The sequence below is a fragment of the Apium graveolens genome, chromosome 10, assembly GCF_009905375.1.
Source record: "Apium graveolens cultivar Ventura chromosome 10, ASM990537v1, whole genome shotgun sequence".
Taxonomy (NCBI): Eukaryota; Viridiplantae; Streptophyta; class Magnoliopsida; order Apiales; family Apiaceae; genus Apium; species Apium graveolens.
In genome coordinates this window covers 34,713,694-34,731,196 of record NC_133656.1, presented here as the reverse complement: position 1 = coordinate 34,731,196, position 17,503 = coordinate 34,713,694, and the positions used below count along the sequence as shown (strand labels likewise).

At 37.5% G+C, this 17,503-nt stretch overlaps 4 protein-coding genes across 4 annotated transcripts; 1 reads left to right on the top strand and 3 right to left on the bottom strand.

Moving 5' to 3' along the window:
* Positions 1–1,336: 1,336 nt before the first annotated feature.
* LOC141689193 (HIPL1 protein) lies at positions 1,337–4,322 on the bottom strand. The gene is made up of 7 exons (XM_074493380.1): positions 4,090–4,322; positions 3,821–3,978; positions 2,826–3,596; positions 2,524–2,734; positions 2,247–2,425; positions 1,904–2,145; positions 1,337–1,811 (listed from the first exon to the last, which is right to left on the bottom strand). Exons 1-7 carry the CDS (start codon positions 4,190–4,192, stop codon positions 1,427–1,429), a joined length of 2,049 nt encoding a protein of 682 aa, XP_074349481.1. The 5' UTR covers positions 4,193–4,322; the 3' UTR covers positions 1,337–1,426.
* Positions 4,323–5,402: 1,080 nt separating this feature from the next.
* Positions 5,403–9,150, bottom strand: LOC141690501 (HIPL1 protein-like). The gene is made up of 7 exons (XM_074495295.1): positions 8,964–9,150; positions 8,361–8,518; positions 7,233–8,006; positions 6,924–7,140; positions 6,480–6,658; positions 5,845–6,071; positions 5,403–5,769 (listed from the first exon to the last, which is right to left on the bottom strand). Exons 1-7 carry the CDS (start codon positions 9,055–9,057, stop codon positions 5,403–5,405), a joined length of 2,016 nt encoding a protein of 671 aa, XP_074351396.1. The 5' UTR covers positions 9,058–9,150.
* A 2,110-nt stretch (positions 9,151–11,260) lies between these two features.
* LOC141690500 (zinc finger protein BRUTUS-like At1g74770) lies at positions 11,261–12,763 on the top strand. The gene is made up of 5 exons (XM_074495294.1): positions 11,261–11,442; positions 11,647–11,784; positions 11,971–12,205; positions 12,307–12,366; positions 12,587–12,763. Exons 1-5 carry the CDS (start codon positions 11,261–11,263, stop codon positions 12,761–12,763), a joined length of 792 nt encoding a protein of 263 aa, XP_074351395.1.
* Positions 12,764–13,165: 402 nt separating this feature from the next.
* LOC141690499 (uncharacterized) lies at positions 13,166–13,891 on the bottom strand. Its single transcript, XM_074495293.1, has 3 exons — positions 13,847–13,891; positions 13,374–13,762; positions 13,166–13,283 (listed from the first exon to the last, which is right to left on the bottom strand). Exons 1-3 carry the CDS (start codon positions 13,889–13,891, stop codon positions 13,166–13,168), a joined length of 552 nt encoding a protein of 183 aa, XP_074351394.1.
* Between the last annotated feature and the right edge of the window lie 3,612 nt (positions 13,892–17,503).

Genomic DNA, 17,503 nt, shown 5'->3' with positions numbered 1-17,503 from the left:
GTAAATAAAAGTTTTAAAATCTAGATATATTATCTAAAATACTAGAATTCATAACTTTTTATTTGATTATAGTAGCGTTGAAAAAAAATGTGTAGAACTTAACAAAAGATAATATTTATTTTTTCATCACATTTTTGGAGTTATCTATTTGATAATTATACGACTTTAGTGATCAAAATGATGCCCCGTTAAGATCAGTGAAGGAATTGATATATCACTTTCACTTCGGTGACCAATTTGATATTTAACCCAAATATTAACCAGATACTAAACTATGAGTGGGGTATCAGGATATCATCCCACTTCCGGTGGAGTATTAGAGTGATACTCCTTTCCCAGTAAAGTAAAGTAAAGTATGAGGCATGATATTCCAACGTTAGCGGAACATTATTTTAATTTTTTATTTTTTTAAAAAAATATCTATTTAATAATTTTATATTTAAACATTTACAATATTTTATAATTTTTAATATTTTAGGGGTTCCACAATTTCCCATCTAGGGCTTAGAAATATTTTAGAAAAATGAATAAAAAAATTGATTTATGATTTAGGGTTTAGGGCATAAATCCTAAAGTCTAAACCCTAATTAAATTGTGAACCTTAATTTAATAATTTTAAAATTTTAGATGATACTGTGACAAAGGAGTACGAAGAGTGTCTCACATGTTACTCCGCTGACAAAGCACAGTGGCCGATCCTCTACTCACAAATAAATATCATATATATAATCTAGCGGCAAAGTGATATCATCCTAATACTATCAATCCTAATACTATCAAGTTGTTACTCCACTAAAAATGGAGTATTTGATAGGGATTTTGGTCAGTTTAAAATTTTAGTGGATATTTTGAGTAATGATTATTAAAATATACTTATTTAGGGTCTTTACCGGCTGAAATTTGGTGATAATTAAACTGATCAAAATACCCATCAGATACTTCATTTTTAGTAGAGTAATGATTATTAAAATATACTTATTTAGAGCCTTTACCCGCTGAAATTTGGTTATAATTAATGATCTAATCTCAGAGGTGCGAGGTATGGTAATTAACTTGGATTTTTCTATGTGCCCCTGATCACATGGTGAGTTAGTGGTTGAAAAGGTATAAAATATTGGTGTAGAACTCATTTAATGATGACCCCCTATGCATAAAAATTTCCATCAATAAATATTTTACAACTTATTAATAACACTTTCTTAGCATGTGGTCATACCATAGACAAACCGATTAAACTTTTATGCACCAAGTGTTACAAACAAATTCTTCTCATAAATACAGTACTATGCATGAATTGATAGAAAATGTTCAAAATCTTTTTTTAGACATGATAAAGGAAATGAAAGTATTGTAAATAAAATAAAAACTCATATACAAAAGAGGTTGTCATCTTAGATCCTCTACACAGATGATACACAAATGTAGCTTAGAAAAAACCAAGAAATAAGAAACAAAGTGATATCAAGAAGCCACAATAATTACGAGGTCTGGTCAGCAGACTTGCATGTGAAGGACTTGGAGCTGCAGGAGTTGGAGCATTTTCCTTTGTGCACCTGTAATTACAGCGACTCGGAGGGACAATTCTGTACACACCACTACTTGCTAACACGAAATTGTCTTCGCTATTATCCTCCCCAAATGAGAAAATGTAGCCTAATGCAGGTAATGAATTATTTGGCACATAGTTGCAAGGAATGGGAGAGTCTTTTGCACAGTTAAATGGAATCTTGGTTGATGTGAAATTTCCGCTATTTTCCGGAGTTTCAATGCCTGCCCATGCAGCTCCAGCATATAAATCTGCATACAAATAGCTGAAAGATATTTCCAAAACAATGTTAGTACAACAAAATTTAGATTTTTGTATAAATGGCAAGCCTTCTTTTTATCTTTATCTTAAACTAACCTTCCTTGAAGGCATGGATCAGTTGTTGAGCGATAAAAATATCCGCCTGTAATTGATGCTGATCCTTCATTTTTGTTTACTTGAGAGTGGCCATACCCCATGACTGGGAAAACTGGAGTTATGGAGTTGCGAGATGTATTTCCTCCGGGAGCTTTTGGAGGATTGTAAGGGTTAGGTCCTTCATAAGCACGCCATCCGTAGTTCCCACCCTTTGTTATTAAATTCACCTCTTCGTAATGATCCTATGAGATATATAAGATTAGCTGTGATAAAAGAACCATGCATGATTATCCTCGATACCAGCCATTTATAAACTACTAGCTAGGAATCTGTTGTTTATTACCTGGCCTATATCTGCACACATATAATAAGAAGGCCTAGCAGAGTCAAAACTGCATCTCCATGGATTTCGCATTCCAATTGCCCAAATTTCTGGCTGCAAATCTTTATCTTGAATATATGGATTGTCTTTTGGGATGGAGTAGTTTCCCCATAATCCGAGTCTATCTATTTCTGCTGGACCTGACAATTCAAGAACAAAGTGTGAGAAACAATTCAACAACTAAATGTGAGAAATGCACTTGTGCAGTATTATAGTATCTAAGTAATCCAAAACTTACTAGGGTTGCTATCAATGTCAAGCCTCATGATTTTGCCAAGTAATGACTTCTTGTTTTGGGCAAAATTGTAAGGGTCACCTACTCCTCCACCATCTCCCATCATAAAATATAAGTGCCCATCAGCTGGTCCAAACAGGATTTGTCCTCCATGGTGACCTGTGAATGGAAGGCCCATGGTAAGTATCCTTCTTACTTCAATTGGTTTGGCTTCCTGAAAAAAATGTAAATACTCTTTGATCATCGGAGCACAATAATGAGCTACAGAATTAAAACCATACATACTGAGGTCCTGAGATATGTACCGTAGAAGGCCGTGAGTTGGTATCATTAGCGGTGTATTCTGCTATAACAGTTTGGTATTGACATGGCTGGGCACCATTGTCAGTGCCTATTTTTGAAGGGTCACAATTGACATCTGAGTTACAAGCACATCTTCCACTACATCCATTCCACTTTGACTTGTCACAATTGAATGAAGCGAAAAATCTTCCATTTTGTGCAAAGTTTGGATGAAATGCCATTCCCATCATTCCAAACTCAGTGCTGAAATAAACCTCATCAGTCAAGTCAAAGAAAGGAGTTGATTCATCAAGCTCCATCTCTTTTCCTGACCCTTGTTTGGGAATTGTTGCTAGAAATATCTTTCCTTGCTGGTTTGCATAGAAGGCACGATTTGAACCGTCAGGATGAGCAACCATATTGAGAAAAGAACCATTACCTATCTTCTCAAGGCACATACCACTAGGGGGGGTTGGAGGTTTCTTATCAGCTAGGATAACAGGTCCTCCATCAAGGCATACCGATTCATCTCGTGAAGCTCCGCCAAATGCACTACAGAAATCATCGTTTGACTGCCATATATCATTAAGTTTGCTACTGATATTGACAGGTGTTCCTGGTTGGCCTAACAAGGAAGTAGCCGCAAATGGAGAGTTTACGATTGATACATTTTGACATGTACTCCACACTTTTGCGCAAAAGCTATTTCCTACTGTGCTAGTGTTGCAAAGTAATGGAACTTGTCGAGGACCAGATTCAACAGTAAATAGCTCTGCTGAAAATTTGTCACATGTCTGAAGTAACAACAACAGTGAATTTGTTTTAAAGAACTAGTAAACTATAAATAATGTCTACTAAAAATTGCAGGAGACACTTTAACCAAGAAAATTATAGTCAATATACTTAATTATTGGCAGATGTGATACAGGTTTTTGGATTCTAGTTTGTCAAGGGGGTTTGGTCGAGGAACATATTTGCATTATATGGATTAAGAGGAAATAATATATATAAAACTTACTGCGCAAAGGACCGAATTCACCAGAGAAGCACACCCTGAATCAGAGATATTCATTGCTGCGAACTGCTTCTGTAAGCTCAAATCTTGGGCAGAATTGCAGCACACTGTTCCATTATTAGGACAGAAAACTAGTGGAGTCTTGGAGCTAAACGGCGCCCCTGTGTCAAATATAATAACAAGTCAGCTATCAGAACTATGCTACAAGTGTAGTCAATGAGGATCAAATGTTCATACAACAAGATTCCATGATATGAACTGATGAGACATACTTGAGTCGGTACATAGTGGGTGTGAGAAAGAAGGGATGACTAGAAGCAGCAAGATACTCGATACGAAGAGGCAGCCTGCAACACCACCTCCACCAGTAGCCATGATAACAACAAATTGAGTGGATCAGATACTCTCTATCAATAGAAACAGCTTTAAGAGTTTCAAAAGGTCGTTTATCACTACTCAATATCCTGTTAAGTTTACACATCAAAATGTCCTCTGTCACTTGGATTAAACAAGACATAAAAACATTTATATAAATTAATTTTTCTAGTCTAATCAATCCAAACACAAAGATTTGACATTTTCTCTTTGTCGATTATGACAACAAAGGCAACAAACCAGCAGTCCCTATAGTTGACTTTGCCTTTCAGATTTATGGTAGTTAAGACAAAAACTTAGTTGCATATTTTTTTTGTGGGAAATCCAGGCTGGATGGATCTTGGTTGGTTATATTTTCCATAAAGAATTGGTTGTTGTATAAATCAATTGAATAATATTCAGACATGATTGTATAAGTTATGACCAACTTGGTTTTGTAATGAGATAAGCGCAGACAGTTCTACGCTTCTAATTAATTACTCAAGGCTATGCTTCTTGTGACATAATCTAAAAACACAGCACAAAGCATTGATTATGGTTTACTTGTATTACATATATACTAGTGGCAAATATTATGCTTAGCTTAGCATGATGATTTAGTGTCTACTTGCTATCCGCTATGTTAGTCAGTACGGCTCTGTACATCAGGACCTTCCACAAACATTGCAGATGCAAGAGTTTTGCGCAAACTTAATCATATTATATTCTATCATTCGAATAGAGAAGGTGGAGCAAAGAGACATTCTTTTGCTGTGTATTAACTCAGTTACTTTTTTATTGTAAAGATTAACAGTTATTTAATTATTCCATCTCTATGATTAACAAATAAGTTGAATAAGTTCATGGTAACATGTTGACACCTTGTGCCAGAGAGAGAGAGAGAGAGAGAGAATTATTTTCTGTTTAATCTTTCAAAACTGTTATGCAGGTAGTCGATTGATGTCAGCACATGTGTCATATTTGAGATCTTTGACAATACAGGCATATAACTAGATTTTCTATTTCAAAACTAAGTGGAGGTCCATGAATGTAGTATAGCTCAAACATTAAAAAAAATTGTTGAAGGTTGCATATGTTATATGTATAATTGTACTCAAAGTCAAGATGCTTCATTTTTTTATTTATCATTGTTTTTGTCTTTATGTTGGTTATGGATTAGTCTAAGACTCATAAGAAATATTTCAAAGATCATATAATGTTATTAAGATTTTTACAACACATATTTCATGAAAAACAAGGAAAACAAGAGGAAAATTGATAAGGGAGAGGCTTTAATGGAACTGGGAACAGACGAAAAAATAGCTTGACAGTGGTAATTGCAGCGACTTGGACGCGCAACTCTGTAGACACCTGTGCTAGTCAATATATAAAGATCTTTAAGGTTATCTTCTGCTAGAGAAAATATGTAGCCCAGGTCTGGAAGAGTACTTCCGGTTCTTGGACTACATTGAATGGGAGAGTCATTTGCACAACTGAAAATAATACTTTCTGTTGTGAAATTTCCACTATTTGTAGGAACTTCAGTTGCTGCCCAAATAGCAATTTGATATACATCTGTGAATAAGTACCTGAAATGTCTTCCAAAAGTACAATTTATAGTTGATCTCGCGATGTGAAGTAAGTGCTTTGTTAGTTAGATGAATGTGTCTAACCTTCCATACATGCATGGGTCAGTCATGGACCGGTAAAAGTAGCCACCTATTATTGATGCAGATCCACTGTTTCTATCTTCTGCAGAGTGATTGTATCCAGAAACGGGAAAAATGAAGGTACTGGCACTTGAAGAGCTATTTGCTGGATGAGAAACATAAGGCCCCTCGTAAATAGACCATCCATAGTTTCCTCCTTTTGTGACTATATCAACCTCTTCATAATTATCCTTCAGCAAACAAGAAAGGAGGCCTTAACAAAAATAAGATATCAGATTTAGGTACAGCTATTTTGGCATCAACATCCACCATTAGTCCCTTATCGTAAAAGATGGACTCATAAAAGTTTTATGCATGTTTACAAAGTTATTTTAGACATGGGCATTGCCTGGTATCAGTATCAGTATCAGTATCGGCTTGAGTTGAACCGTATCTATGTATTATGTCTTTAGAATTCAATATATTTGATGGACATCTCAGATATGTCATTTGAATGTCATTCCCATCTGAGAATGAGCCGAAGTAGTATTATAATGGCTAAAAACTGCTAAAACAGAGAATTAAGGAAACACAAGTTTAGAAAGTAGCTTAGCTATTTAAAAAAAATTCAAGACTTATGACTTAAACTGAAAGGAAACCTGTCCAGCGTCTCCACACATAAAATATGAAGGTCTTTCAGTGTCAAAACTGCAGCGCCAGGGATTTTTAAAACCCAAGGCCCAGACCTCAGGTGCCAATTCATTGTCACTTTTGTATGGATTATCAGTTGGTATAGTATAGTTCCCATATAAACTTAGCTTTTCAACTTCATCGTCACCTGAGATCATGACATGCAAACACATAAAAAAAAAAAAAGGCTAAGCTAGAATGCTGATTGATATGTTTTATTAACTTTCTCTGCCACAAAACACATGTCATGTAATAGATATTGACATCATGGTGTTAGAGTATAGGATCTTCACGCCAAGGGTGTCGCTTTCTGCTTTCTAAGAAAGGAAGAAGATTAAGATTAAATTAAAGCTAAAGCAACCATTAAATTTGTACTCAGAGTATTTCCGGTTCCTATTGGTCGCCATTCTTACTTGGCATGTTATCAATGTCAACCCTCAATATTTTTCCAAGCAATGACCTCTTGTTTTGTGCAAGATTCGATGAATGAACTCCTTGCGAACCATCTCCTGTCATAAGATATAAATAGCCATCTGCAGGACCAAACAAAATCTGACCTGCATGACCCCCTGTATATTGAAGCCCCATAGTAAATATTCTTCTCACTTCAACTGCATAAGCAGTTTTTGCCTGTCATTTATGATCAATATTAAAAATATTATGAGAAAAACGAGGCCACAGTACAGTCAAAATTTTCCTCTGCAGAAGCCTAAGATGTATACCAAGTAAGGCTTTGACGCAGAACCATTTGCAGTAAACTCTGCAACAACATAATGATATTGGCAAGGTTTAATGCCATTGTTAGGGAGAATCTTGGATGGATCACAATATATATCGGTATTGCATGAACATCTTCCTTGACATCCTTCATGTCGAAGCTTATCACAAATATATGAGACGAAAAATCTGCCATTTTGTTCAAAATTTGGATGAAAAGTGATTCCCATGAGACCAGACTCAGGGTCAAGAAGCACTTGGTTTGTCAGGTCCAGAAAGGGTTTTAATTCATCCATCTTTAGAATTTCTTTTGATCCCACTTGAGGAATCGTGGACAACCATATCTTGCCTTTAAGATTAGATACAAAAACACGGTTAGAGTTATCGGGGTGAGGAATCATATTGATATAAGAACCATGACCAACTTTTTCGAGGCATAGTCCCTTAATAGATTGAGGAGCTCTTGCAATCCCATATATAGCATTTTTCCCATCAAAGCACGTGTATTCATCGGCTGAAGAGCTACCAAATGCTTCACAAAAGTACCCCCGTGACTTCCACTCATTTTCCAGCTTTGTAAGGGAAGTATTAAATGAAAAGTGATCTTTTCGTTGTAGCTTGATAAACGGGGAATTTAGAATGGGGATATCTCCACAATTATTCCAAATATCAGTGCAAAAGTCATCCAAATCTCCAGTCTCAGTGAAGTAGCACAAGACTGGAACGTTTCTTGCCTCAGATTCAATTCGGAACAGCTGAGCAGAAAACTGATTGCATCTCTGCAACCACCGAAAAACAATAATTTTTAGACATGTATAGATAAGGCTTTTAAATATTAAATTTATGGATGTCATCAGCTTGAAGATGGTTGCGGCTGGCTTTTGTAAAGAATAATCGTTCCCGTTTTCTGTTCCAGTTTGAGCACTGAATCCTTGGGTACCTCTATTCATATTGGTAACATATAAGTACCAAGTATGGAACAAGTGAATCATAAGATTAAGAAGCAGTTGCTTGATAAGCAAAGATGGGAAGTCAAATTCAATCATAGAGAGCTACAAATGTTAGGAATGCGTAAATGGTTTCCTAAATAAGGCCATCATTAATAATTATTTGGCATCAAAAAGCTTACTTACTGCACACAAGACTGACTTTACGAGAGAAGCGCATCTAGGATTAGAGATGTTCATTTGTTGAAACCGTTTTTCTAGTTGCAAGTCTTGGTGAAGATCACAGCACCCAGTTCCATTGTAAGGGCAAAACTCTAAAGATGTCTTCAGCTTGAAGGGTGTCCCTGTTATACAAAAATAATATAATATAATATGGTCACCAGAATAAACACACACATACAAACAAATGAGAGGATGGATATATAAGAGACAGTACTTGAGTTGGTGCACAGAGGATATGATGATGATGATGATGATGATGATGATGAATGAGTAGTAAACAAGAAAATAAGAAAGCAAACAAATTTTATCAACAAATTCATGGCAGAACTGCTACGATGTTAAACAAGAAAATTTTGAATAAGTTGTGAAAGAAAGAAAGCCCATTTATACTATGGAGTATGCATTGCCTTGAGCATGGTACGGATCACTACATGCATTTTGAAATATAATATGACATGGTATCGAGAATTAAGAAACGAAATCATAGTGAAGACTATCTATAAATAAATGCATGAGCAGCATTTCCGAAACTGAAAATCATTATTAAAGCAACACCAGACCACATACTTTGAACAGGTAAGAATGTGCCTGCTTTGAGGCAACAATCGTATAGATTTACCCAGCTTCCATACACACTAAACAAATAGACCCTTGCTTGCATATAATTAAATACAGAAACCAAGGAAGCTTTGTTTTCTTCCGTCTTCTATGCATGTTATTATGCTTGCTCTCTGTTGTTACGAATAATCTACGTGTTTAATTTTTAATTGCTAAGTTGAATTAGCCAGGGACAAGTTTGTTTGTTATAAGAAAAAACCCTACCTAATTGTCATATATAGAATAAAGCTATTAAAGTTATGATGCCAATACAAGAGCAGCCAAGTTCTTCCAACATATATAGAAATTTATTTAGATGATCTTCAATCTGATTCCGGGTAAACAATATTTTTGTTGTTGTTCAATTTCATTCCAATGATGGAGATAAGATTCGGAGATATTTAATCTACAAAAAGGTTGGTGCCGTGCCGTGCCAACCAACCCAAAGATCATGATTTTCCAAAAAGACTAATAATATTGGTTTAAGGACTTGCTTGGTTGGTTGGAATATAGCATTTGCATTTTGTGTATTTTCTTAACTTCAGAAATTTATAAAAAAAACTGTATGGAGATTACTTGGATGGAAAAACTATCTGTAAGTTGATAGCCCTCGTTGTGACGGTCCATGAATAAATAAAATTTGGTAACCCATTTATCAGTATTCAACAATGGATAGGATTTGTGTTGACGGAGAAATCTGGTAATAACAAATTTTAAGGTTTTTTGCCGGAATCAAGATATGTGACGGTAGTTTTTCGCCGGAAAATCAAGCGATGTGTGGTGGTTGTATATTAATTGGTGGTTGAGATTGATTAGGGCAAGTGGTGGCTCTTTTTCAGCTCTCAAACTTCTAACCCCCTCTTAATGTGCCTACGTACATTAGGGATCAAGCCTGACGTAGTTCTTGGAGAATAAGAAATCTAATAGGCTTAGATTTCTCATTCCTAGGCCCAATAGTAATCCCTCTAGAATCCATCTTCTGCTAACTTTAGGAATGTCCAACTATGAGGTCCAACCGCGAAGGCCCAAGACTCGCTCGTAATCGTAGGACTTCACGGATAGTGCATTTTTCTGCGCAAGGATAACACTTTGTTATAGCTATCTCTTTGATTTATAAACGCATGTATAGTCACGTTTCACCCCAAATGTCGGACGCGTCCCTGTCCCCCGAATGAGGATAACCTACCAGATAGCAGGACAGGTGATCCCAAACTCTTGGGTGCAAAGTGCAAGATGACTCCAAAGTTCTACAACGAGGACACCTGTTGAATACAAGAACAGAGTTCTCAAAGCACACACCAAAGTTAACCCTCCGTTGAATACAGAGGGAGACCTTCAATCACCAGGCATACCCCTAGAGGCCTTCAAACTTTTCACGGACATCCCCCTCCTTAACCGTCTCAAGGAGGGAATTCTGTAAAGAGTACCTGCAACAAATACATTAGTGAAAACAATCCCCATCCCTGTTTTCATGCTTGCCTTGTCCTCAAAATGTCCCTGTTTGCCTTGTCCTATATAAGGACAAGCCCAACTATTCAAAAGTATGCATCTTCCAAGGTTAGGACGCGTCCTCTTCCCGTAAAATGCACATATTTCCTTTGTATTGCAATCCCAACATGTGGACAATCTATCTTGAAAACTCTATTCATGCACCCTGCATCCTAGACGCGTCCTAGATCCAATCTTTTATGGCTAAGTTAATTTTGGCTTGTGGAGTTCTCTTACGTTTTAATTTCCTGCTCCTTGTGCTTAAAGGAATGTCATCCATACACTCAGTACTTGAATTGGACATAATAGAGCTTTTTGACTTAAGTTCTTCATCTCTTTGTCTCAATTTTATTTTCAATTGACCCATTTTTGACCCGAAATGACCCGATACCAAATTTCGGCTATATCAATATGGATTGTAACATTGTGCAATATCAATATTAGTGGAGGACTGCATGAGAATTGCAGGAGGCAAGTCAAAGAGCGCGTATACACATGAGTTACATGACACGCTGCATGCAGCATGAATCAAGTCATTAACCTTTGTGCCTTCAATTTATAATTTTATGGATAGTCATCTTAAAATGACAGGGAAAGAGGTGTAAACTGAATTGCACATGACTTTTTTTTAGGTGTAATTTATCTGTCATCCGCTTTTAGTTAACATACCTTAAAGATACCCAAGAATACTTATATACATCTGCGCACCATTCTCCTTCCTTGACTAGACCCTTCCCCTTTTGCTCTGCTACTACAAAGGAAAATAGAATACGGCCGAGATGACAGAATCAAGAGTTGACCAAAATATTACAGGACAGACCGCATCTTATCGAGATCCCCTCAACTTAACCTTTGGTTGCAGACACTATAAGCGGAACTGCAAGCTTGTTTCTTCATGTTGCAATTTGCTCTACACATGCAGATTTTGCCATGATCATGTTGCCGACCATTGTATGGACAGGTACTAATCAAAATCAATATTAATTAATCTGTCTTTCTACCTCTTCTTATGAAACTGTGAATTTCACTCTTGGATAATTAATATATACTGTATATCGAGAGTGTGCAGCTTGGTGGATGCTGGGTATTTTTGGTTTGGTTTTATAATTAATAGAAAAAAAGGTATGTCTTCTTGACAATTCCTTTGCTTATCATGTGTAAGCAGGAAAGGTACTAGCAAGATGATGTGCATGAAATGTTTAATAATTCAACCAGTTGGTGCTACCTGCTCAACACCTTCTTGCGAAAACCTATCCATGGCCAAATACTATTGTGCCATCTGCAGATTGTTTGATGATGAAAGGTGATGGGATATCTAGATTGACCATATACATACACATGCTGCGTGCCTGCACTAGAAAACTAATTACTTCTGTCACACACAAACACTTACTGATGAGAGACAAACAAAACACAAATTAATTTTGATTATTACCTTGAATTTTGGGTTGTACAAAGTAATTAACTGATCATGCAATGCAATCAACAGGGAGATCTATCACTGTCCCTACTGTGGGCTGTGCCGACTGGGTAAAGGATTAGGAATTGATTATTTTCATTGCATGAGTTGCAATGTTTGCATGTCACGGTCTGTTTCAGTTCATACATGCAGAGAGATGCGTTCTGAAGATAAATGTCCTATATGCCATGAATTTATATTTTCTTCAAGCTCTCCCATCAAAGCCCTTCATTGCGGTCATTTGATGCACTCGGCATGTTTCCATGTAAATATTTCAAATATGGCACCTTGTCTTTATGTCAAAATAGACGCCTTCATTCTAGCTAGTTACTGACTCCTATCCTATGTTGTTGTAATTGTAATTAGGCTTACACTTGTTCCCACTATACCTGTCCAATTTGCAGCAAGTCACTTGGGAACATGGAGGTTTTCCTTCTACTTTCTTGCCTATTCTATTCTAGTAACATTTTTCAAAAACATATTTGATTTTTGTAACATGAAAAAAATGATAATATATATATATATGATGAGGAATTCTGGGCTTGCATAAATCATTACGAAACTATCTACTGGCTGGTTGCAGAAACTCGAATTCTATCTAGTTAAACTCTCCAGATGATGGCTTAATTTTTCAGTATATATCCAGGTGTATTTCGGGTTGCTTGATGCGTTGTTGGCTGAAGAGGAAATTCCAAGTGAACATGCTGGTGAGACTCAGGTCATATTATGCAACGATTGTGAGAAGAGAGGAGATTCTTGTTTCCACTGGCTCTACCACAAGTGCCCTCACTGTGGTTCCTTCAATACCGAGGTTGTTGTATAAGTACAGTTGTTGAATGCGAGAGTTTGCAAGTTATGCTCTTGCTTGCAATTATTATTGTGTAAGAATTAATGCAGCATTTTACTGCTGATGAATAAATCAACCTTTGATTACTCAGAATCCGGACTACACTGTCCTTTACTCCATTTCCTTTTTATATCCTGCTTCGTCAGTGTTTTAACTGACAGTATCTTAGTGGGGTTATAATGAGTGTCAACAATTCTTAAAATGTGTTGAATGCATAATCCCAAGTAAAATGTTGAACCCAGCCAAGCCATGTCCAAGAGTTTTTATCTATTTCCAGTTCAGCAACTAATAATCCTCACTTGTCCGACAAGATCCAAAATATTAAATTCAAATTTGTGCCCCTACAAGACCTCTACAAAAACCTCAAATCTAATTAATCTATTTCCATCTCTTCCCTTTGTTTTCCGTCAGTTTGAAACATGCTGCACCATTCTTCAACTCATTTTCCGCAACTTGCTCAACCGACTGTGTTGTATCAATCAGTGTTGATTCCGCGCTGCATGCAAACGTATACATTGTTAGTTTACATTTATGATATATATTTTCTGAGCCCAACAAACTTTGCATTATTTATGATATGACTTGCCTCGACTCCTGATTCTCCTTGGTATCAATGAATGATTGTCTGTCGTTGATTGCATCAAACAAGTCGTAATCTTGAATGATCTCTTGTTGCATAGTTTGTGATTCAATCACTTGATCCATACTGTTATTACCATTACTAGAAGATTGTTGAATCCAGAATGAATTGACCAAATTATTTTCTCTAGAATCAATATAATCTGCACGAACATTTCCGCAGAAACAAGTATAAGAAGGATGCAACGCAATAGGAAGTGCATTGACAGAATCATAGTACTGCTGTTGGTCAGTAGTTTGTTGACCAAAAAGAGCAGGCGGTGGCATGCCTAATTGCAGTTGTAATTGCGACGACGGTGCCACTGCTGACGATTCTTGTTGTCGATAAAGCGCCAACTGAGCATGAACAGCATGTAATTATTTCTGCAGTTGTCGAATTTGATACTGATATCGCATTATGACTCCAAGACAACCATCAACAGGACACCTATCGCGCATATTAGCTTGGAAAATGATGGAACGCATTGCCTCAGATTTGTGAGTGGGATGAAGCTCCTCGAGTATTTTGGAGATGTTCCGGACCCCGAATAATCTATGTGCATTTTGAAACTGTTTGGGGTCATCAGGAGGGAAGTAAGGAGCAAGTACACATTCCCAAGTGCACTTTCTCCTTTGGTATTTGCACGCAGCACAGGCTTGGCCTTAAGGGTCATTTCTCAATGCAAACAAAGCCAGTTCTTCTATAAGTTAAGAAATCAAGGAATAATAATAATTGATGGAGTGCAACTGTATTTTGAAGAAAAAGAAAAGTTGAATGACATTCTAGTGCATGAGGAAGCTTATTGGCAACAAAGAGCAAAGAGTTTCTGGTTGAAAGATGGGGACACGAATTCAAAATTTTTTCATGCAGCAGCTTCTAGTAGGAAGAAGTTAAATCATATTGCAGGTCTTAAAACAGAAGAAGGAAGATTAGTAACAAGCCATGGTGGGATGTGTTCTCTGTTGAAAAATTACTTCAGTAATATTTTTAAAGGAGCAGAGCAAGAGAGGGTTACTCAGAGACAGGCAGTACCTCCAATAATCTCGCAGCATCAAAACAATATGTTAACAGCTGAGTTGTCGTTCTCTGAATTTACTAAGGCAGTAAAGAGTATGCATCCAGATAAATCGAGTGGGCCAGACGGGCTTAACCCAGCTTTCTACCATCACTTCTGGAATCTGATTGGTAAGGAAGTATTTCAGTGCTGTCAACAATGGCTGAAAGACTGTAAGTTCTCTTCAGAGGTTAATGACACGACGTTAGCGCTTATTCCTAAGAAAGACATTGTGGAGGATCCGAGAGACCTTAGGCCTATAGCGCTTTGTAACGTCCTATACAAGATAATGGCAAAGGTCCTAGCGAACAGGTTGCAAAGTATTCTCCCAGGAGTTATATTTGAGGAGCAGTCGGCTTTTGTCCCAGGTCGGCAAATAACAGATAATGTGCTAGTGGCATTCGAGCTGTTGCACCACATGAAAAGAAAACATAATGACTCAGAAGGAGAGGTGGCTTTGAAGCTAGATATTAGCAAAGCCTATGATAGGGTGAGCTGGGACTATCTTAGACACAGGATGCAGGTAATGGGTTTCTCGGAGAGATGGATTAAGTGGATTATGATGTGTGTTACAACAGTGTCGTATTCTATATCTTTCCAAGGTTCTATGATTGGACCTATAATCCCATCTCGTGGTTTACGCCAGGGAGACCCCTTGTCACCATATCTTTTCCTAATATGTGTAGAAGGTTTGTCTCTGTCACTCAAAGAAGCAGCTGCAAGTAATAGAATGAATGGCTGCAGTATTTGTGTTTCAGCTCCATCGATAACTCATTTACTGTTTGCTGACGACAGTTTCCTGTTTTTTAGAGCAACCACAGCTGAAGCTTTAGCAGTTAAAGAAATATTGAACGATTACGAGACAGAGTCAGGTCAAGCAGTTAACTACCAGAAATCGGCAATCTTCTTTAGTTCAAATGTAAGGAGGGACAAACAGGGGGAGATCAAACAGTCACTTGGTGTTCATAATGATATAGGTGAAAGCAAATATCTTGGACTTCCATCTCTTATTGGTCGATCGAAGAAGAATGTTTTTAAGTACTTGAAGGAGAAAGTTGTGCAGAGAATTAAAGGGTGGCGCTCTAAGATGCTTTCTCGAGCTGGGAAATTAGTGATGTTGAAGAATGTGGTGCAGTCCATACCTGCTTATGCAATGTCCTGCTTCTTGATGCCTAAATCTCTTTGTCAGGAAATCCAAAGGGTCATGAATGGGTTTTTTTGGCAAAATCAGTCGTCGAGCAGTAAGGGAATAAGGTGGCTAGGGTGGAATAGGATGTGTATGTCGAAGAAAGAAGGGGGACTAGGCTTCAGAGATATACAAGGTTTTAATATAGCACTTTTGGGAAAACAGTGTTGGAAGCTAGTAAATGAGCCACACACATTAGTGTCAAGGCTACTGAAGGCACGATATTATCCAAATAGTCACTTCTTGGAAGCCAAAAGATCAGGTGGGGTTAGTTATACTTGGTCAGGTTTGTGGGAGGCAAATGAAGGATTGAAGAAAGGGTTGAGATGGGTCGTGGGAGATGGTGAGTCGATTAGTGTGGCGTCTGATAGATGGCTCAGAACGAAGGAGGATTTTAGTATAAACAAAGAGCAAACATCGAGCCAAGGTCTAAGGTGGAGGGTCTGTGACCTTTTTCAGGAGAACAGGAGACTATGGGACGAGAATAAAATCAAACTTCATTTTAACGACGAGGATGTAGAGGCTATTTTGAATACTCGAATTCCACCAGTAAGTACTAGAGACAGGATTGCCTGGGTCCATTCAAAGGATGGAAAGTACACGGTGAGATCAGGGTACTATCAATGGTGTCGAGATCAACGAGTTAATGAAGGGGTGCAACAATCAAAAGGTTGGGGAAGGCTGTGGAATCTGGATATCCCTCATAAAATAAGAGTTTTTTTGTGGAGATACTGTAGGAATACTATACCAGTCAGGATGTTGCTGAGAAGTAAAGGCATTATAGTACCAATGGCTTGTTCGGGATGTGAGGGAGATATTGAACATCTGAGGCATTTGTTTTTCGAGTGCAGTTTTGCTAAGGAATGCTGGCAGCTGAATGGTATTAACTCTGCAGATTGGGATATGGAGTATAGTCATGAATGGCTTTTGCAGACTTTAGCTACGGAACCTGATGATATCTTGGTTAAATTGGCAAAAGTGCTCTGGGGGGTATGGTTTGCGAGAAATAAACGTATATTTGAGGGGAAGAATATGACAGCAGCAGCAGCAATGGCTTGGAGTGAGAAACAAATATTAGATTGGCAAGTAGCAAACCAGAAGCATTTTGTTGGACCTAGCCAGGAAACTGTTCAGTCCAAGGGTGATAGTAAATGGAAACCTCCTGATGAGGGGTGCTTTAAGATCAATGTGGATGCATCAGTTTTTGAGGGTCAGGAATCATTTACAGTCGGGATGGTTCTCAGAGATTCTCATGGTAGTTATTTAGGAGGAAAAGTTCGAAGAGTTGCAGGGAAGGTCATGGTCTGGGAAGCTGAGCTAGTAGGGGTTATTGAAGCTCTGGGTTGGGCGCAGGAAGTAACCACGGGTCCAGTGGTGGTAGAGAGTGACTCGTTGATTAGTGTGAGAGCAATAAACCAAGGTCTGCAGAATTTGCTGGAGATCGGTGACCTTATAAACTATGGTCATGGAATCATTAGTAGTAGTAATCATCTGTCAGTTAATTTTGTTCGGAAACAAGCGAACAAGGTTGCTCATAGCATAGCTAGAATACCTTGTGAGTTAAATAGTTCCGTTGTAATCTCGTCTCCTCCGATCTATTTGTTGGAGACAATATTGTCCGAAGTTTGTTGATTTAATGAAATATTTTCCTTTCAAAAAAAAAAAATAATAATAATTGAATATAATGAAGAATGGATAAAAAAATATAAAAAGGAGTTAGAAACGGTAAATGCTATAGTGGAGGAAGAGAAAAGAGGCAGTAGAGGGGATACATGTGAGGATGGGTAGATTTGGAGGATGAGGATGACAGACCCAGTAAACACAAACACAATGAAATGAGAGAGGAGCGACATTTTA